Below are 22575 nucleotides of genomic sequence, written 5' to 3' on the forward strand. Positions count from 1 at the left end.
CATATTGTATCATCAGAAGGGATTAAAGTGGACCCTGAAAAAGTGCAAGCAGTGCGCGAATGGAAATCGCCTACTAACCCTAATGAGATAAGAAGTTTCTTAGGATTGGCAGGTTACTATAGGAGGTTTATGGAAGGATTTTCCAAAATTGCAAGGCCAATGACGCAACTACTCAGGAAGGGAATAAAATTTTCTTGGACAGAGGAGTGCGAGAAGAGCTTCCAAGAACTTAAGGAGAAGTTAACTACGGCACCAGTGTTAGCCGTCCCAACAGCTGATAAGGAATACATGATCTACACAGACGCGTCCAAAAATGGACTTGGTTGCGTGCTGATGCAAGAAGGAAGAGTGATAGCATATGCGTCACGACAGCTTAGGCCACATGAACTGAATTACCCGACTCATGATCTGGAGTTAGCTGCAGTGGTGCATGCGCTGAAGATTTGGAGGCACCACCTATATGGAGTTAGGTGTGAAATATTCACAGATCATAAAAGCCTGAAATACTTTTTCGAGCAAAAGGACCTCAACATGAGACAGAGGAGATGGCTCGAACTAGTGAAAGACTATGACTGCGGTATTAACTACCACCCAGGCAAGGCCAACGTAGTGACTGATGCATTAAGTCGTAAGACCCAATCTAAATTGGGAGCTCTCATCACTCGAGAGACGGTGCTCATAAGGGAATTTAGCAAAATGAGCATAGAAGTGGTTAAACCACCAGGGACGATAGCAAGCGTTGTGGCAACAGTACCTAACTTGAGGAAGATGATCGTAGAAGCACAAAGAAAAGACGGGAAGTTGGAAAAACTACGGGAAGCAGTAAGAAAAGGAGGCGTCAAGAATTATCAAGAAGCATCAGATAATGTTATCCTCTTTGAAGGAAGAATATGCATCCCCCACGATGATGAGCTTAAGGATAAAATCATGAGTGAGGCTCACGATACCCCTTATACTGCCCACCCAGGCAGTACTAAGATGTATCAGGACCTAAAGAAACACTTTTGGTGGGAAGGAATGAAGAGAGACATAGCGTCATTTGTGGAGAAATGCCTAGCATGCCAACAGGTGAAGGCCTTACATCAAAGGCCATATGGAAAACTACAACCGTTGGAAATTCCAGAATGGAAGTGGGAGCACATAGCAATGGATTTTGTGACCAGTTTGCCCAAAATAAAGAAAGGAAACACTGCCATTTGGGTAATAGTGGATCGACTTACAAAATGTGCTCATTTTATACCAATACCGATCACACACGGGTCAGACAAGCTAGCTCAGTTGTATGTTCGAGAGATTGTACGCTTACACGGTGTACCCGTGTCAATTACTTCAGACCGAGACTCAAAATTTACTTCTAGATTTTGGATGAGCTTACAAAAGGAGTTAGGCACGAGGCTAAATTTCAGCACCGCCTTCCACCCGCAGACAGATGGGCAGTCTGAAAGGACAATTCAGACCCTCGAAGATATGTTGAGAACAGTGGTGTTAGATAGAGGTGGAAGTTGGGAAGTAGTGCTGCCGTTGATTGAATTTGCCTATAATAACAGTTACCAGGCGACTATCGATATGGCACCATATGAGGCATTGTATGGAAGAAAATGTAGATCACCACTTTATTGGGATGAAGTGGGTGAGAGAAAAGTTTTAGGACCAGACATGGTAAATGAGATGGTTGAGATAGTCCGCCAAATCAGAGGGCGAATAAAGGAGGCGCAAGATAGACAGAAATCTTACGCTGATGCACGCCGAACCGAATTACAGTTTGAATTAGGAGACAAGGTCTTCCTAAAGGTATCTCCTACCAAGGGGATAACTAGGTTTGGTGTCAAGGGAAAACTTAGGCCCCGATTCGTAGGACCTTATGAGATTTTGGAGAGAATAGGCCCAGTAGCCTATAGGTTGGCGTTACCGCCAAGCTTTGGAAACGTTCACAATGTTTTCCACGTATCACAACTCAGAAAATACGTTTTCGATCCAAAGCACATAATCCACCAAGAAGAGATGATCCTTTGCCCAGACTTGAGTTATGAAGAGAGACCAGAGGCCATTCTAGATCGAAAAGTACAACAACTCAGGAATAAGGCAATCACATCAGTGAAAGTCTTATGGAGACACCACGGACAAGAGGAAGCCACGTGGGAGCTTGAAGACAAAATGAAGGATAAATACCCCGAACTGTTTTAGAAGAAATATGCAAATTTCGGGACGAAATTTTTGTTAAGAGGGGTAGTATGTAGTGACCCGCTCTTTTATATATTTTAAATCCAGTAATGAGTGTGTATTTTTGTTCATGAGTGAATGAAAACGGATATTATTCTGATATGAATTCAGCTTATGATCCTGAATTTATATTGTTAAAGCAGTCAATGATATTATTTCAGAGTTATAACTGACTTAGCAAAGTCACGTTATTTATTTAAGCGAGATGAAATTTGATTTTATTTTTACTCAGATCGTGAATTATTTCCGACTCAGGAAGTTAATTAAATCTGCGGATTTAATTTAGATATCAGAACAACGAACGAATTAAATCTACGGATTTAATTTAGATTCATTTTATAATTTATCGGTTTTAGTGAGAAATCACATGTCGAAATACGAGATTTATTTAAATAAACAGTATCAAGCATATACGAGCACACGATCCATCTTACAGTTACAGAATCACCGAGACAGAGAAAATACATCAATAATTCTCCTCTACATTTTTTTCCTTTCTTTTTCTTCTCTTTTTCTTTCCATTAATTTTGTTCCCCACTCCATCAACTCCACTACCCTATGCTCCCCACCATCTCCACTACCTTTGCTCCCCATCAACTCCAACACTTCACCCATTCCTTCCATTTCGCACCAGCAATCACAAAGAGAAGGAAGACTTGGCTTAACTACTTTGCCAAGATTTCAAGCTGCTCCAGTCCAGTAGTACCCCAACACTCGAAGCTAGAGTTTATTGGGTGAAAAACCGTGCATGAGGTAAGGCAGCGAATCTGCCATAAGCACACTGCTCCGGCAGTGTTTTGCAAGGCGATTCCAGCCATCCAAACGGTTCCCAAAAATTCCCAAATTAATTGTGTATCATCTTTCATACATTTTCTATATTTTGGTAAAATGTCAGAATATTTAGAGCTCGCATGATTTATTTATGAATTTGTAAACATCACTGCCCATCTGGAATACATTTTTGGTAAACAATCTTTGGGAGATCATAAGTAAAGTTTCACTCGGTGAAAACCTTTGAAACTTGAATATGTCACTCTAGACTCCCGTATCTTTCTTTTGACATCGGCCTCACCATTTTTGAGTAAGGGAAACAACCGGTATAAATTCTTGAAATCTAGTTCTTATTCCATGTACCATCCAGTAGATTTTACAAACCTACGACTTTGAGGTGGAAAAGGCCGACTTAAATATTTGATTCTCAAGCCTATCTTTCTACTGAATATTCACTGACATGTTGGGAACTTACTTGTTCAGTTTTAGAATTTTTGGTGAAGCTTAAAGTGGTTTTTCCGATTTATGTTCTGAATCTGCCAAACTTGAACTCTTTTTGTGCACTGAACTTTAGATAGTCATATCTTCTAAACCATGAAGGTTCTTAGAGTAAATCCAACTGGAGAGTGTTATGATCTCTCCCTAGTTTCCAGATTGACCTTTGGGGTTCCCAGTGGAGTTTTGTAAAGGGAGATATGAATTTTTAAAGAAAGCCCACTGACTTGGTTGTAATCTGGAAATATGAAATTTACAGATTTTTGCTTGTTAAATACCCATCTTTGAGAGGGCATATCTTGCTCGTTTGAATTGTTTTTCATTCGATTCAAATTGGAGAATGATCCTTGAAATGTCTAGTTTCCAGAATGTCTTTTGGAGCCTCATTTGGAGATCCGAGGTAGATTTGGTGTCTGTTGTAAAACAACCCCTTAAGAGCTCAAGTTGTTGAATTATTTTCTATGTATCAAAGTTTATTTTAAAGGATGTTTCGTGAAAGATTTAGTATATGTGCGTAACAAGTTTGGGACTATTTATTTTAAATGAGGTCCGTTCTTTATTTAAATTAGGATGGACTTTTAATGAATATTTTTGGGATTAAACTATTATTTCTTGATTTATATAAATTATTTTTAAGGACTTATAAATATGAATTTCGTAGGCCTACTGACCTACTGTGATCGACGGTTTGTCGATGTCTAACAGCTTTGAAAATTTTATAGCAAGTCCCTACATGAGTCTTGAGTACCCTGGTAAAATTTCAAGCCATTCCAACTTCGTATGATACTTCTTTAAAATGTAAAACCTAAACTGCACATTACTACTGAGAATTTCAGAGAACAGAGAAAAGAGTCATTTATTTCAGTAGCTTCCTGGGTGATCTAGCTTTCCAAATTTTTATGGTATTAACCTTATTGTGTTATTTAGATATCCACCAAAGTTGAGCCCAGTTTGACAACGTTTACTATTTTTCAAAAATACAAGTTTTCGATTGTTCAAACTGCCGAACATGGTAGATCGTGGTAAAAACGTCATATCTCTCAAACCACTTGGAGTTTTCGACTCTATTTTTTTTTTATATGAAACTAGACTCGAAGATCTTTCTTTCGGTATGAGTCTCGAGTCCAGGAGATGTCGGAGTCAGAACAGATTAAATTTTGAAGTTGAGTCAGTGTAAAAGCAGAGCATGTTTTGATGATGTTTGATTGTGATTCTTATGTGCCTTATGTTGAGCCTTTTTATTTTATTTTATTTTTTTTAATTTTATAACATTACTTGTTCTTATTTATTAAGCCCGATTAATTATGAGATTATAAAGCGAATAAGTTGAAGTATTTATTTTCTATTGACTACGAGGAGCGGGGTTTATTTAATTGACGGATTAGAACACCCCGAAGAGAACGGATTAATTTTTGTTAATTATCCGGCTTCATGAGACGAGACTTAGCTTTTGTTTAAATCCGATAGCCTGGATTAACAATAGAAATTCCCTGATTATTATCTCAGAATAATAGTTCATGCATACGAGATTCATGCATAGTTTAATTACGCATTCTCATTTAATTGAGAATTTTCCCTCGATTTAAAGTCTTACGTTATTTTCTCGGATTAAAGGTCGAGCGCAAGAATAAGAGCTCGTCAAGGAGTCACTAATCTGTAGCAAAGCTTTGCTATCAGGTGGGCATTACTTTCATATATATCAAATGAGTTTAAATGTTACGTTCAAGCAAGTTATTTCATGACTAAATTAATTGAAGTTATTTCAAATATTGTCTTGCCATAAAATGTTTAAATTTCAGTATGATATCTATCTGATGTGACTTTAATCATGTAATCGAATTCGGGTCTTGAGCAGTTGATAGCTATCCTGCCAGGGCTAGTGTACACCAGTGACCGTGAGTCATCTAGCGGGTTGGCCGGTCAAGTGACCGTGAGAGGTGGCCACCTCTCCGGCACACAGTTCCAGATATGATAGATTACAAGAGAACTTAGTCTGCAGACGGACTTTAAGAATCACAAATGAATTTAGTAAGCTTGGGCCTTTTTAGAGAAAAACTCCCTTGCTGTACTGTTTATGATGGCATGACAATTTACAACTTTACGAAGCATGTTATATTTCATAGTAGGCATATGTGCCCACTGAGTACTTTTGTACTCAGCCCTGCATATATTTCTAAATGTGCAGGTTGAGCAGCTGCCGATGGTGATGAAGTGACGAGCGGGACTCTTTTGTCTTATTATGTATTAATGAACTCTAGGGTTACATGTCTTCATACATGTAATCAGAACCTTATTCCGCTGCGTACTCAGAAGTTTTATGTTATTTTGGATAAGTCGGAGTTATCCGAACTTGTTAGTTATTTGAGTCTATACGACAAAAACTCTGTTATATTATAGATATCTATGTTGTTAACAATGATGAAATACGATCTTTTCTTGTTTGATTATTCCCCTTTCTACCCCGCTTCTAATCTCCCTCCATTAGCCACGATTTCCCGGCTTAATTATCCTTAATTAGGACCGGTCGTGACACTAACTACCCATATTTCCTTAAACGACTATATCTAACTCATATACAATCGTTCTTCCTTTATCAAAATACTTCATGTACCTTTGAGGATGTAGGAAATTCCATTTTATATTATTAATTTATTTATCTATTATAAATAAAGAATAATTCTATAAACATAAAACGTTTTCCTTTTCCCCATTTAATAATGCCAATCACCAATATATATATATACACATCAATAGCTCATTTATAAACTAAAAGTGATATTTTATCAACAATAAAACTTTAAAATCCTTAATAGGAATTATTTTGAATCATTTCCATCTCAACAAAACTGTATAGATTCAACTTCAACTAATAAACTGCTTTTACTCCGAACTCTTATGGAGTCGAATTTTATATCAATAGAAACCTCTTTGAGTCTAGTTTAATTGAAAAAAAAGTATGTTGAAAAACTCCAAGTAGTTTAAGAGATATAGCGATTTTCCCATCGCCTACCAGATTCGGCAGTTTCTGCCAACTGAAAGTCCAGATTTTTGAATAAATAGCAAACGTTACCTGAATGAGCTAAAATTTTATATGTAGATAGCTAACACATATATCTTCATAGAATAAAAATTTGAGAGCTAAATATCAACATATGGTTACTGAAATAATTAACCTAATCATCTGCCTCACGACAGTTTTAGCAGATACGGCAGTAGACTTCTCGAATTTTAAAAGGGTAGTAAACGAAGTTCAAATGATATGAAACTTTGTACGAATATTTACCACACTCCCATCTATACCCCAGAAATTTCCCATAATATAATAGAAACGGGAATGCATCGAAATAAGGGCGTCAACTTACCCTTGTCCAAGTGAGCACTAATGGAAGTTGTTCGCCGGGGGTTTTTCTGGTCGTCGTTCCGCGATGGGGTTTAGCCGCGAAGGTCTACGACTTAGTTTTCCTCGTGCGAGATAGATCAGGCTACACAACGGTGGTTTCTTGATCCTTTTTCGTCGTAAGGATAGTGAGAAACGAAGGCCGTAAGTTGGCCGATGGCTAAGTCGGGAATTCGACGTTGGCCTCCGAAGGATATTGTGGCCTTTGGTCGGGAAAATATAGAGAAGGTTTCGGCCTTTCGATTGTTGGGTTTGGTAACCTGAAGATGGAGGAACGAGTACACGTTCTCGGTTCAGAGCCTAGTGACCGGTCGGCGAATAAACGGTCCGGCGAAGGGAGCTCACTTGAGCTCTTGCAATGAAGAAATTAAGGTTTTCACTACAATGCTTTTGCGGGAGTGATGAGTACTGAAATGATAATTGAAGTTTATTGATTTGAAGCTGAATCAATCGAGTGAATTTATAGATGAATTTATACGACAATTGGGGTAATGATAATGGAATTTTTGGCGTAGGGAGTTGGAAGGAAAGTCAGCTGCAAATCTACACTTTTGAAAAAAATAAGATTTGCTAGAAATCTGCAAATCTTTGAAGTCAGAAATCTTGAATTGGAGGGGAAGGTTGAGCATGCCATCTTTGAAAATTTTGTTTCTTTCGTGATCTTCTTTTCCTCATATCTTGGCTTTTTGGATTGCATGGAAGATATTGAGACCTTGAAAAACTTGTTGCAGTATGATGTTGCGTTGAAGGAGAAGGTGGAATAGTGTAGGAATTGATGTGTTGGATGAAAAATCGAGACATACGTGTAGTAGGATTTTGATTTTCCGTGATCTAGTTTCTCCTAGTTCTTATTCGTTTCTGTAATAATTTTCCAATTCCTGCTAATTAAATACTTGTCGTATTTATATAAATTAAATCCTCAATCTTGAGATTTAATACGTGAAAGTCGGAATTAATTCGCGACTTAATACCTTAACACATATAACGCGAAATAATAAAATTATTATGCATATGATCTCAAGTTATAATTCTAGCAATTTGATTTAAATAACACGATTTATAAAATCGGTTATAAATCTAAATTTTCTAATAATATTGATTAAATCAATAAACTGGTAAAACAAAGTCTCAAACGTATAGTTAAACCAATAAATTTAATTATTGGTTTCATTCATGACTGAATATTAAATCGCAGCTCTGTATCTCTTATACAGACTTTTGCTGAAATAATATTATCTGAACAAAATAATCACCATAAATAATTAAAAGAATTTTATAACTAATGCACATATTTAATCTAATATGTATTTAAAAGAGCGGGGCATTACATCAGCGGTGGCGGTAAGTGGTCAACAGACAGACGAAAGAAGGGGAACGACGGGTGGAAGAGGAAAAGCGGCGGGTAGTGAGGAACAAAAAGAAGAATCAGGTATAGGGTTTGGTGAATTTTCACTAAACCCTTTTGATAACACTCATGTTTTCATGATTTTTAATGTTCATATGATGTTAATTTTATAGGAAATTGAGTGTTGGATAGTTGTTTTGTGCTTAAATTGCTTTATCTTATGAAATATGTTACTTGCTCGTACTTTGGTCAATTTTACAGAAATATGAAGTCTGAATTTGGACCGATGGTCATAATGAAAATTGTAGATTGTCTCCATACGAGTTCGTAGGTGCAAACGGTTCGCAAATCCAAGTTCGAACGAGGAAGATATGGCCGAAACAAGAAAGTCGCGCACGACAGTGAATAGTGCCCGACGGGAATTTCCGAATTTTCGGGATTTTGCAAGATTTTATCAGTATTTTCGAGTCCTACATTGTATTTATCCACTGTGCCTATAAATAGGTCTTCTTTTGACCTATTTTGGGTTGCCAACTTTATTTTTCAGTTCCCAGCTTTAGTTTTTCCAGTTTTATAGCTTTAGATTAATATTGTTTTCCAGTTTTTAGAGCTTGGATTGAATTTATGCTAGGATTGAAGATTCAAGATCGTTCTTTCAAATTTATTTAATTCAGTTTTTATGTTTGCTTTCTTTTTAATTATGTTTAAGTTTTATTTTAATATGTCTGGCTAATTTTCTTATCTGATTATAGGGTTTGTAAATAGTTAATTAGATTCATGTGATTTATTTGTTAGTACCTATTTACCTTCCAGTTTATGATTCATAATTCCTGGTGCTTGATTTCCTGTGGATTATCTGGCCAATAATTTGCATGTGTAGCTATTCGGTTTGAGACTTAGCGGAGATAACTGTTTAGCGGATTCAAGAATGTATGATATGATCTTAACCTTGAGACCTAGCGGGGATAGTGGATCATAGAGAGCTATTCTTATAAGCTATTGAGAGTTAGTAGATTTTCTTGAGACTTAGCGGAGATAGGGAATTTACTAATCTACGATCGTTGCTGCTCTAGCGAGAGTAATTGATTAATTAAGTGATCTCTCATCATAACTGTATTAAATTGGTTAATAAGATTAATAGATTTATTATGTGGATTTAGTTAATGAAATTATTACCATAGGATCAATTGTCTTTATTATTTGATTTTTCTACGTCACTTTATTTGCTGCTGTTTGAGTCTAGTTATAATTAAATCCTCCTTATTTTCGTTTGTCTGTCTACTGTTATAGCCTGTTTAGGAGATAGCTAGAGTTATTTCGTTGTGTCAGTCCCTGAGGATATGATACTCGATTGCTACATATATGCTACAATTATACCGTGTTAGTTGCGGTATTTGTTGCTAAGAATTTAGTGATAAACTTTTTGGCGTCGTTGCTGGGGATTGGTTAGAAGTTACTTTAATATTTCCGATAGGACTTTATAGTAATTCAAGTTTTTGTTTATATTAATTTTTTCTGTTCTAATTTTTAAGTGGTGATTCTGTAGGTTGCGCATGAACACAAGATCTCACGATAATCCTCTTTTTGAGTTTGATCCTGAAATCAACGCTACTTGTCGCAATCTTAAGAAGCAAGCAGAGATGGATAGAGTGGTTACCATGGAACAAATTCAAGCACTGCAGGAACAACTGAAGCAGCTGTTGGATGAAAAGGCTGCTCTAGAAGCTCAGAAATAGCCTCCGATCAATGAAGCGTTCGTGCCAAACTACAACTATCAGGAGCCTCCTCGGGTTAATGTTAACAACTTTGAGCTGAAAATTGGTGTAATCACAATGGTCCAACAGAACCAGTACGGTGGGCACGCGATCGAAGATCCCAATGCGCATTTAACACATTTTCTGGAGCTATGCAGCACGGTGAAGATGAATGGTATTCCCGATGACATTATCCGTCTTCGTCTCTTCCCTTTCTCACTGCAGGATAAAGCGAAGTCGTGGTATCATACACTGCAGCTGGGAAAGAATACCATGTGGGAGGACTTGGCTCATGCGTTCCTACGAAAAGAATACCTTGTGGGAGGACTTTGAAATTGAAGATGGACATAGTGCAGTTTCAGTAGTTTGAGGGAGAAAAGCTAGCGGATACTTGGGAGCGATATCAGGAAAAGCTTAGAAAGTGCCCGAGCCATGGATTTGATGAAGGCACGCTTGTGATCATGTTCTACAATACCTGTGGGGAACGTACACGGATGCATATGGATACAGCTGCAGGTGGCTCTCTGCTTCAGAAAGGCAGTTCCGAGGCGTGGAGCATCATTGAGAGTATGGCTGCTACGAGCTACCAATGGCCATCAGAGAGAGTGCAATTGAAAAAGGTTGCAGTTGCTTCCAGTTCTGATCCTATAGCAGCAATGGTTACACAACAAGCAGCAACGGCTACGCAGCAGGCAGCGATTGCTGCGCAGCTGGCAGAGTTGCATGAAAAGTTCAATGGACTGACTGTTGGACATCCTGAGCAACCTGTGAAAGACTCGTCGGGCTTGGAAAACATTAATTTTATCAATGGCAGAAATAATGGGAATTTCCAGCAAGGACAGCCAGGATTATATAGCAGAGGTCAACAATATCAGTCGTGTCAGCAGCAGTTCCATCTAGGAGGACGCCCACATCCGAATCTATCTTATGAAAACCCAAACAATGCTGTGCAACCTCCACCAGGATTCTCTGTTTCTAGTGGGGGAGTGATAAATGAGCCAAAGAAAGATTCCATGGAAGACATGATGAAGCAGATGCTAATGAAGGTGACTGGGATTGAAACAAATATGGGGAACAAAATTTCTAGCATGGAAAGTAATTTTTCAGCACTGTCCAAGCAGGAGCAAATGTTGGAGAATCAAGTTGATCAGATGGCCAACCAAGCAGCTGCGCAGCACACGCCGGAAAAATTTCCTAGCAACACGACTGTCAATCGTAAGGGCCAATGCAATGCAATTTTCGATGGTGCTCTATCCCCAGAAGATGAGGAGACAATAAAAATCTTTCTGGCAACCTGCGAGGAGACGAGCAAGGAGCGTGAATGTCCAATTGAGGAACCATACAAGGCCCATGTTCCACTTAGGGAATACATTCCTAAGGTTCCATTCCCCCGTAGGCTAATAAAGAAGGATGTGCTGGAAGAGCAATGTGTAATGAAGCCGCATAAAAAGATGAACGCCGAAAGAGCCAAGCTAGAGGTTTTACATGGAAAGAAGGAGAAGGCAGTTGTCCACACCAAGGAGATGGGTGATGAGGATGAGAAAATTCCGCAGGCGAAAGCTGTGTGCACTGAGCTGCCAATGAAGCTACTTTTGAAGAAGAAAGATCCGGGTAGCTTCACCATTAAGTGCGAGATTGGAGGAGAGCTTTTTCCCGAGGCTCTTTGTGATTTAGGGGCTAGTGTTAATGTGATGCCCGTCTCTGTTTTCAAGCGGTTGGGAATTGGTGATCTCAAGCCGACCTCGATGGAGATTCAGATGGCGGATAGATCAAGAGTGAAGCCGAGAGGAAAGATTAAAGACATCTTTGTGAAGGTTGACAAGCTCGTCTTCCCTACGAATTTCTTGGTCCTCGATATTCCTGAAGATGCAAATCCGTTGTTGATTCTTAGTCGATCATTCTTAGCTACGGGGCCAACTATGATAGATGTGCCGAATGGAAGCGTTATCTTTCACGCGGCTGATGCGCATGAATCCTCTGTCTCTGTTCGTGTTAGGCAATCTGTCACGCCCACTGCGTTTGATGTTCATTAAGGCCATGAGGTATCGTCGAGCTCTAGACGTTAAATTAAGCACTTGTTGGGAGGTAACCCAACCGCTTTCTTTGTTTTGTTTTCTTTCTTTTAGTTTCTTTTTGTTTCTTTGTTTTCTTTGTTTTCTTCGTTTTGGGGTTTTAGTGCAGTGTTGAGCTTGGAAGATGTGGGAACTCACGCCTTGTTCATACCACCACCATGGAGCATGTGTTTCTGTGAGCAGTGACACACATATCATCATCCCTCCAAACTTATTTTCGAACTTATGTTCTGTAATAAGTTTGGGGGAGGGGGGTGAGAGTAGATATGTGTATCACTTTTATCTTTTTGTTAGCTTTTATTATTTTATCTTGCTTGGTTGGTGGTGTGTGTTTGTTTTGTTTTTAAGATGATTATTTCTCCATTAGATTTCTGGTGAGATGCCAATGATGATTTCTGTGAAAAAATTTGGAGTTTGATTTTCTTTGATGATTTGAGCATAATTGGAAATTTGCATAATTCTAGAGTGATTTTAACATTGACTTTTGGACGTTGAATAAACTTGTGAGATTTTGAACCATAACTGTTTATCATACACAGTTTATTCTTTGTTGTGAGTTTTGTCATGCATGTAGTGATCTTCTAGAACTTGCCATGGTTTCTGTGTTGAGGTTGCTGTTGTGCCCAGGATTAGGAGATGATTTTAGGCCATCTTTTGTTAGCCACATTTTTATCCCAAACACTGTCCTTAATGAAAAAATTATCCTTTGTTACTCACTTTGAGCCTAAATAACTTTTATTCTTTAGCCGGATGATAGGGGGTGATGAAGTTTATGGGGATCCTTATGTGGTGAATGTTCATAGTGGGTCATGGAAAAGAAGGGATGATTTTGTAATACTCCCTCCGTCCATGATTTAAATATAAGGGTAGTTGACTGAAGTGATAAAGGTGTTGTGAGTGGGTCCACTAATGATAAAGTGTAGTAAATATAGAATATAAAAATGATAAAGGTGTTTTAAGGTGAGTCCATTAGTGGCAAATGGTAGTAAATATAGGAAAAGAAGAAGAGTAAAAGGGTACAAAAAACATAATAGGACATTAAATTGTGGACAAATTTTTAAAGGCAAGTAGGGCATTAAATTGTGGACGGGGGGAGTACTATTTACTCTTATAAGCTCTAGAAAAGTTGTGAAAAGAAAAAAAAATTGTTGAGAAAAAAAAGAGAAAAAAAATTATGAAGTCGAGTGTTTATTGAGAAATTGGTTATAAAATCGACTTTGTTTGTTGGAAATAAGTTGAGAGCATAAAAGAGTGTTTAGTTCTGCATTGTGATAATTAAATCCCTTGAGTTGTGTTGATTATGGTAATATAGTTGGGTGGAAGATGAAATTTATTCCATACTTGATTTGTGAAGCTATAAGGTTGGTGTTCTTAAATTATTTTGAGTCACTTAGCATATATTTCCTTACCTTAACCAATGTCCCTACATTATAACCCGGAAAAAGAAAGACCTTTTTTATCTTAGTTCTGCCACACTTTTAGCGATGGAGATTGTAGACGATTGGCAAGCTTATGGTAAGTGATCTATATTGCATTGAATTCGATGAGAGCATACACGTCCTATTCCATCAAATTGAGAGTTGAGTGATACACATACCTTGTGAGATTCAATTGTTTGGAATGTCAAGGTTGATTTTGCTATAAGTTGTGTTTATTGGTAAATTTTGTACTTAATTGTTGATGATTTGAGAATTATGTCATTCTTTATCTTTCGGAGGCATCGATGAGCTAAATTTCTTACCCATTCGTGTTATTGATTATGTTCTTCTCATTATTCGAGGACGAACAATGGCTTAAGTTTGGGGGAGTTGATAACACTCATGTTTCCATGGTTTTTAATGTTCATATGATGTTAATTTTATAGGAAATTGAGTGTTGGATAGTTGTTTTGTGCTTAAATTGTTTTATCTTGTGAAATATGTTACTTGCTCGTACTTTGGTGAATTTTACAGAAATATGGAGTCTGAATTTGGACCGATGGTCTTAATGAAAGTTGTAGATCGTTTCGATACGAGTTAGTACGCGCAAACGGTTCGCAAATCCGAGTTTGAACGTGGAAGATATGGCCGAAACAAGAAAGTCGCGCACAACAGTGAATAGTGCCCGACGGGAATTTCCGAATTTTCGGGATTTTGCGGAATTTTCGGATTTTATCAGTATTTTCAGATCTCACTAAAAATAAGAGGTCTCATTGAAGCGCTCCCCTATATATATATAGGAAAAGATTCAATGGAGAAGTAAATATTTGCAAAGAAAGGAGAAGCAATTTCAGCCATTGATCTTATCTAATCTAACGGTCAGTGTACGTTCAACGGGAATTGTGTTAAACTTATAGAGGATTCGAACTCTCAAACGCCCAAACGTTCAACAAAATTATTGGTATTTTCAACTGCTTCTAATGACATGTTCAATATTTCTCCATTCTCTACTTATATAACCATCTCCATAGAATGCGACTATATATATATATATATATATATATATATATATATATATATATATATATATATATATATATAGGGTTGCATTCCATGACAACCACTATATTATGTAGAGAACAAAGACCATATCTGGACCATTCATAAAACTTAAATCAACGGTCTCTGTTTTTTTCTGAATCTATTTTATATGAATTAAAATGACTATTTATCTCTATTGATAATTACGATAAGGGTGTTTCTGTCATACCCATTTCTTAGTTAATCTTACAGCTGATCGAATCCCGGAAATCTCTCCATTTCCGTTCTGAGATAAACAAATTCGTGTGAAACTATGAAATTACTAGGTTTTCGTCCATTCTTCTGCAAAGGTGAATCAATTCGTGGAAATTGTTTCAGTTGTTCTGCTCGATCCGGCGAAAATCGCTATTGCAGGTTTTTAATTTATTGTGATAGCAAAGAGATGAATTCAAATTCTGAAACATCAACAGAGATGAATTTTATTATACTGTAATCTGGTTGTTTATGCTAATACCTTCTTTGAATTTTTTTTTTCATCGTAGTTATGGAGCCTCTGCATCGAAACGAGATTGTAGTTCCAGGTAAGCTGAAATTTTTAAATATTCATTTATCAAATTCATATTTTTTTTATCTATCATGTACTATGATTTTGGCAGATACACCCAGCGATTCATCTATTTCGCCGGACAAGAAACGCACGAGGATAATTTATCCAAACAATGGACGAAGTGATAAAGGTATAATGTGGAATAACTTTTTATTCAGTAAGATTTAGACATGTTTTATTCTAACAAGACCATCTTCATATGTTAATGTGATTAAAGTATTATATTTTACACTTCTACTAAGGTAAAAGACCAGTTTCATTCCGTGCTGCTAGTCGTCTGACTGAAAATGGCATGACGCATGGTATGCTCGATTCACCTAAATGTCGTTTCATATGTTTTGTGATCATATTTAATACATGTCTTTGCAAATGTATAATACTTATTTTATGTCCTTTACATATACAAAGAATCATCTCATCCCAAACAATACTCGAAGAATGGATGTAAATTCGCTGCCAGAGATTCAGTCGGGAAGGAATACATTGTTCTTGACGAGGAAAATGGAAAGCAAACACCAAACAGAATGATACCTGTTGGGACTGCATCGCAGACAGTAAAACCTAAATTTGTATCTTTGAACACAAGAACAACACTTGCTTCTTTTCATGATACATTGTTGAAACTAAATGAGGCACAGAAAAATGCTGTTAGGGACATTGGATTTGGTCATATACTTGATTTAAAGGTGAAGGACCTTCCTGGTAGGATTGCATACTGGGCATTGAAAAGTTTTAACCCTAAAACTTGTGAGCTAGAAATTAGTCCTACTTTTAGAGTTAAGGTTACGGTAGATGATGTTTATCGTGTATTTGGTGTGCCACAAGGAGATAAAACAATAATACGATTTGGGCGTCATATGAGTAGTGATTTGTTTCATGAATGGGTTTCTTTCTTTGCTGTTGACAATCGTGACAAAATAAAGATTGGACTTGTATTGAATGAAATGGTTCGCTGCAAGAATGGAGGCATTTGGTTTAAGAGGCATTTCATGATTGCCATGTGCTTCTCCTTGTTTGAGAGCTTTTCGAATGGAACTGTCCACCCACACATTCTATCTACTCTATTTGATGTTGAGAATCTTGATAAATGGGATTGGGCAGAATACATGATAAGGAGTTTGGTAGAGAATAGAGAGACATGGGGTGGATATGATTCAAAGATGTATATAGGTCCATCATTATTTTTGGTGGTAAGTACAAATTTTATAATATATTTTTACTTTTTTGTGTTTAGTGTTTAGTACTGATATTATTATGCAGTTTATAATATTTAAATAAATCATAAACATTTCATTTTTTTACAGCTTTTTTATGTTGATCGTATCAACATAACCGGCGCCATAACCAGCAGACTATTCCCAATTATGTTGAACTGGTCTAGCAATGATTTACGGGAACGCCAGAAAATTGAAAGCACTCGTCCTAAATTTGGAATAGGGAAGTTGCGTGAGTCTCTTAAATTGCCGTCTAGGTATATTTCCAAGAGTAAACAGACAGTAAGTTGTGGATTGGCATCAAGGGTAGTTGATGAATTTGTTGTATCCAAGAAACTAGTTGAGGATGCTAAGAATATAGCAGATAGAATGAATGCATTAACCATTCTTGCAAACAGTGCTTCACTGAAGGAGAAACAATCCAAAACCTTTAAGGATAGTGTTGAAGAGGTGTTCAAACTCATTGGTTTTCGTTTGGTTGTAAAATCTGAAAGTCCGAAAGCTGTTGTAGTGGATTTGGATGATGATTTAGTTTACCCAGATGAGTTTTATGTTTGGATGGATGCTACTACCTCAAAAGCAATATCTAAAAAGAAGATAATTAACCGAAAAGAACTAGATATCCCAAGTTTTGATCTGTGTGATGTGGACGAACAAGTTGTATTTAACAGTGAGGTATTGTTTCCTGTTTTTTTATCAAACATTTATTGGTTTATGTTCGTGGATTTGTCGGCTAACATGTGCTAATGAACATTCACAGGTCCCTGGATCGTTGGTCACGCTTCCTTCTTCTAGTAAAAGCAGTTCATATCAGGTTTTAGAATGTTCAATGATTATATAAATTATATTGTTTATAATTATTATATTATGACATGATAGTATGAATTTATTAATTTTGTATCTGTATACAACATAAATAGATTAAGTTTGGTGATTCAAAGATATCAGGAAATCAAGGATATTATACGCCACAGAAGGTATTATGAAACACATATATCTGAATTTATTTCCTACTTAATTATTCGAAATAACTATAGATTATAATAATTGTTTGTTAATGCATTCAGACAGCTCATGGAAATAAGAGTAAGAATGTTCTTAATCCGTTGGATACAAATATTATAAACTTACCATTTGATGTAAGTATGTATATTTTTTATTGTTATTTTTTAACATAAATAATATTTTTAATGTTTTCACAACTTTTAAAATATATGTAACAATAATACTATTTCGTAGAAAAAATGTAAATGCTCTTTGTCTGTTAGATATCACATAATCAAAAAATTAATGTTATATGTTCATGGATTTATTAACTAACATATGTTAATGAACATTCAAAGGTTTCTGGATCATTGGACACGCCTCTTTCTTCAAGAAAAACAAGTTCACATCAGGTTTTAATTTTTTTTTGTATTGTATGAATTATATTCTTTATAATTAGTACATTATTATATGATACAATATATTGATAGAATTTGTATACGTGTACAAAATTAATAGATGAAGTTAGGTGATTCAACGATAACAGGAAAGGAAAATCAAGGGTATTACACACCACAGAAGGTATATGATACAAATTTATTTGAATTCATTTCCTATTTAATTATTCGCAATTACTATAGATTGTGATAATTGTTTGTTAAATGCATGCAGACAGTTCTTGGAAACAAGATTATGAATGTTCTTCATCCGTTGGATACTAATATTGTGAACTTACCATCTGATGTACGTAATCTATATTTTTCATTAGTTTTTATGAATATAAATAATACTTTTGATGTTTTCATAAATTTTCAAATAGAGGTACCAATAATATTATATCGTATAAAAAGGTCAATGCATGGGATTCACCCATTATTGGGTGTGTCAGCAAGGACGTCACTGTCAAAAATGTGCAATATCGAGAATCGGAGTTCAGTAACATTGTGTGCAATAGGAAACCACTGACAAGTAAAGAAAAGGCAATTGCCATGCACTGTATGTACGATGATGGTGTTGATGAGTAAGTATATTAGAACCCAATATTAAGTTATGTTAAATTATAATTGATGATTTAGGTTATTATTTTGTTAAGTTTAAACATTTATGTAGGGACAAGGTACTTTTTATGTACAAGGATGTTGAGTTATGCAGATATGATTTGATGTCTCTGCGAAGAGGGTGTGCAGTGCAGCCATCGATAATAAATGCATGGTCTATAATTCTCAACAATGTTGCTATTATCGAGCATTCAGAAAAACCAGTTCGTTTCTTTGCTTCTGCAGATATATACGTAAGTCCATTTTTTATTTATTTAATTTATATATTCTGTTGATTACGTATTCAATATGTCATATTCATATACAGATTGATTGCATTTTTGATACTGGAATGACATATGCGTCACGACAACGGGCATTTTTGGATGCAATGAATCGTGAGATGCGTTTGTATCAAAGCAATGATATTGGTGCAATTGATATGGTAATATTTAGTATATTACTTATGTACACTCCTTTTTATGGCGATAATCCTTTAATTATTTAATTGCTTTGCAGTTCTTCTTCCCTGTGTTTCCTAGTGAGCATCCATATGTTATATATTTTGACATACGAAAGGAGTTGATGTTCATCCTAGACAGTTCAGTGATACTGAATCAGCACCCTGTTGGATCAAGTTACGATATTTTGTGTGATATGTTTGTAAGTTATCAAGTCTAATAAATTTATTAATTTGTGCGAACATTTATTAACAATTCTTTTTTTTTTAAAATTTCAGCGTTCATTGCTCTCAGAGTTTCTACAACATAATGGTGAATATTTAAGTGCTGACTCCGTTGCCAAATCTACTTTTCTAGTTGTAGATCTAAAATGGGCAGACCCAAAAAATCAAATTGACTGTTCGTTGTATTTGATGCGTCACATGGAGACGTTTGAGGGCGACACATCACATAATTGGAATGCTGGATTGGTGAATGCAACACATATTAATCTATGTGTCTTGAGGTTGAGATACTGCGTAGCTATAATAACATGGGACAAGAATAAGGTTAAGGATTCTGTTTTAACAGATTCATCTGAATGTGTCATTGAACTTGCAAATAATGCAACAAAATTTGATGCAGTTCTGTTAGGATGATGTAACATCTTAGTTTATTTTGAAGAATTGTCTAGGTATTTAGTACCATGATATTCTTGGTTAAATTATTGAGTTTGGGACCATTAAATAATACATATATTATTGGGACATTTCATTTTTCGGAATACTTTATTTGCTATATTTTTTGTAATGTTAGTACTGGTATACTTCATTAGTAAATTAAATGGAAAAAAATGTTTTTTGTTTTTTGCGGATATATCGATTAACATTAATAAATGATGTTGTTTTTTTTAGCGAACATATAAGCGAAAATAAGTTTGTTCGTTTAAATTTTTATGAATATATAAATGAACATTGTTTTGTTTTGTTCGTATTAGAATTTGTGATTGAATTATTCAAATAAAAATATGTAGATGCTTTGCCAAATGATTCAACTGGACTAAAGAGGAAAGGAGAACGAATATGTAAGTTAGATGATCAACATAATTTAGTTTTATTTACCGAATATGTGTCCTTCAATTATAGTGTTTCATTATTGTGTTATCCCATATGTGATGATTCATTAATGAACGTATTTATCCCATAATTTAGTTTTATTTACTTACGAACATGGCAATGAAAATAAGTATGTTCGTTTAAGTTTTTATGAACGTATGAATGAAAATTTGTATGTTCTATGCACATTAGGTTTTGTGGATGACTAATAATAATAGATTTGTCTGACTATAACTATTAGAAACGAGGAACAAGAAATCAGATTAAGTTGAATTATTCAAATATAAGAAATCCCGAAAATTAATCGTTTTGGAATTTTTGTAACCAATCTCACATTTATATGTACTTACGAAGATACTAATTTTCGTCGGTGTGTTCGTATAATAAACAAATGAACGTACTAATGTTCGTCGATTTTTCCGTGCAAAAACAAATGAACATACAAATAAACATTTTTTATGTTCATAAGTTCATACTAATAATCGTTTATCTACAATGAAATTGTTATAGCCAGTGTAATGTTTATGAACTAATGAAATTGTTATAGCCAGTGTAATGGTTATGTAAGAAGTACTGTATAATTAATGTAGTAGCCCGCCTTTTTATTTTATGATTAAGACCAGTAAATGCGATATTTGACTATTGCATCTTTCGCTAATTGAATTATTGAACCAGTTAATGAAGCTCAGTTATTATTTATTATGCCTATTAGCTTCACGTGAGGTAATCACAATAGAATTATTGAGCCAGTCAATAATTTATATTCCCATATTTATAAATAACTTAGCAAAGTCATGTTATTTAATATTTATGATAGTGTATTGTTTCTATATTTTTTTATTGTTATTCAAGTCGTGGATTATTTCGGCTATTGAAGTGAATTAAATCTACGGATCCAATTTAGATTCATTCTACGAGTATCGCGATACTAGCAAGGCAGGAAATCATATATCGAATAACAAGATTTTTTTTTAGTATTCAGTATAGTAGCAAACTCGAGATTGTATTACACTTTCAGATACACAAGTACACCATTAAATAGCAAGACTATAATTAGTATTGCAAATACTAATAGAATGACCAACAGTGAAGAATTTCATTAGTCACACCACAACTTTTGCAACCTATCTATTACCAACATCACTCAATTCCTAGCCTACTCCCTACATTCCTATTATTACAAAAGCAGCAAGAAAAGAAAAGGAAAGGAATCCGTGTGGGAACAAGCAAGCTGTCAATCAGCCACAACTCTACCTATTCTATCTCTCTCAAGGCTCTCACACGGCAGAGGACTAGATACTCAAGTATAGCTACCAAATTCACTCCTTTAACTATTCAGCAGCAAACTTCCTTCATATCACCCCCATTCTACACTAAAAACTTCACCATTTACTGCTGCCGACTTCAACGATGTAAGCCTTGGCTTTAACTCCTCCACTTCCTCCCCGAATTTCAGCCTGCATTTAATAGGGAAACAATACACAATTCATTTCAGCTATCTTCTTATTGAGACCAATTCAATGGCAACAGACAGCCACCGACACCAAGCATTTGCAGGTGAATACTAAACTCAGCTCTTCATGCATCATACCATCACATAAATGTTTGAATAGAAATATAGAGGTGCAAACATGTATATATGCTTATGGACCCAGCAGTCACACGTAAAGAAATCAGTTTGTATATATATATTTTCTTCATAAGACAAACTTTATGAACTCCTAGGATACAGAAGAAACCATTGCCAAGGTTTAACCTCTTGCATAATAGATATATAGGAACCAAGAGAATCACATTTACATTGAACTAGAAAGAACCATAGCTTGCTACTTTTGCATTTATACCAAGAGATGGGACCGAACCTTCGTCGATGAGAAATTCGGAAACAGCCGAAGGCTGACTGACTGCTTGTTCGTTGAGGCGGAAGAGCCTTCCTCCGACGGCAGACAACGATACCGGCCAAAGAAAGCGCGACGGCGTCGAACCAGGGGCGACAGACCATCTGTGCTTCTGAGGACCCAGAGCGGCTGCCCTGTTCGTCGAGACAAAGGAGCTCTGACGATGGCACAGGACGACGACGAGTCTTCAGGAAGGGGAGGCGACTGAACGGCGACCCTCGCTGAGTTTGGGGATTTCTTCAACAGCAGCGGCGGCGGTTTCGCTCAATCGAGAGGAAGCCAGGGCCGGCCGCGAATCTGTACTCGAGAAGATCGAGATAGGGGGAAGAACGGCGTCAGCCTCGTCAATTTCAGAGGCGGCGACGCCAGCCTCGCCGGAGATCCCAGAGGCGGCGAATCCAGAGATAGAAGCTAGGGCTCGATTGGGTTGCTTCGCCGAGACTGAGAAAGGTGAATCGGATGAGAGGGGCGACGCCCTCGGCCGGGCATAATCTCGCCGTGGTCATTCGCGGCGGATGCCGCAAGAAGATGATGACGGCGGCAGATTTTGGCAGATAAGGGACGGACGAACTGGAACTATGAACGGAATTAAGAAAATGCGAGAGAGAGAGAGAGAGCTCTTTAGCAGCCGTGAATTGATGAGGATAAGGGAAAAGAATTGGGCCTTTTCCCTTGGGTCGATTTTCTTCCATTGTTGGGCTGCTGCCTTTAGTTAAATGGGCTGGAGTTAATTTATTTTCTGATGGGTTAAATGTGGGCCGATTTTA

General features: G+C 36.4%; 2 protein-coding genes and 1 long non-coding RNA gene across 3 annotated transcripts; all 3 read left to right on the forward strand.

Annotated features, from left to right (window-relative positions):
- Positions 1-2689: 2689 nt before the first annotated feature.
- On the forward strand, positions 2690-5912 carry LOC131002317 (uncharacterized). Its single transcript, XR_009094256.1, has 3 exons — positions 2690-2973; positions 5101-5163; positions 5672-5912. It is a non-coding gene; the product is annotated as an uncharacterized LOC131002317 (long non-coding RNA).
- An 8916-nt stretch (positions 5913-14828) lies between these two features.
- Positions 14829-17793, forward strand: LOC131002328 (uncharacterized). Its single transcript, XM_057928819.1, has 11 exons — positions 14829-14927; positions 15056-15094; positions 15170-15250; positions 15363-15422; positions 15529-16310; positions 16425-17009; positions 17095-17148; positions 17255-17311; positions 17402-17473; positions 17678-17731; positions 17779-17793. Exons 2-11 carry the CDS (start codon positions 15058-15060, stop codon positions 17791-17793), a joined length of 1797 nt encoding a protein of 598 aa, XP_057784802.1. The 5' UTR covers positions 14829-14927; positions 15056-15057.
- On the forward strand, positions 17281-19527 carry LOC131002318 (uncharacterized). The gene is made up of 9 exons (XM_057928813.1): positions 17281-17473; positions 17678-17731; positions 17838-17900; positions 17991-18062; positions 18170-18339; positions 18429-18609; positions 18684-18800; positions 18875-19018; positions 19174-19527. The coding sequence occupies exons 3-9, from the start codon at positions 17838-17840 to the stop codon at positions 19177-19179; spliced, it is 753 nt and encodes a 250-aa protein (XP_057784796.1). The 5' UTR covers positions 17281-17473; positions 17678-17731; the 3' UTR covers positions 19180-19527.
- Positions 19528-22575: the final 3048 nt, after the last annotated feature.

The sequence above is a fragment of the Salvia miltiorrhiza genome, unplaced genomic scaffold (genome assembly GCF_028751815.1).
Source record: "Salvia miltiorrhiza cultivar Shanhuang (shh) unplaced genomic scaffold, IMPLAD_Smil_shh fragScaff_scaffold_107_1, whole genome shotgun sequence".
NCBI classification, from domain to species: Eukaryota; Viridiplantae; Streptophyta; class Magnoliopsida; order Lamiales; family Lamiaceae; genus Salvia; species Salvia miltiorrhiza.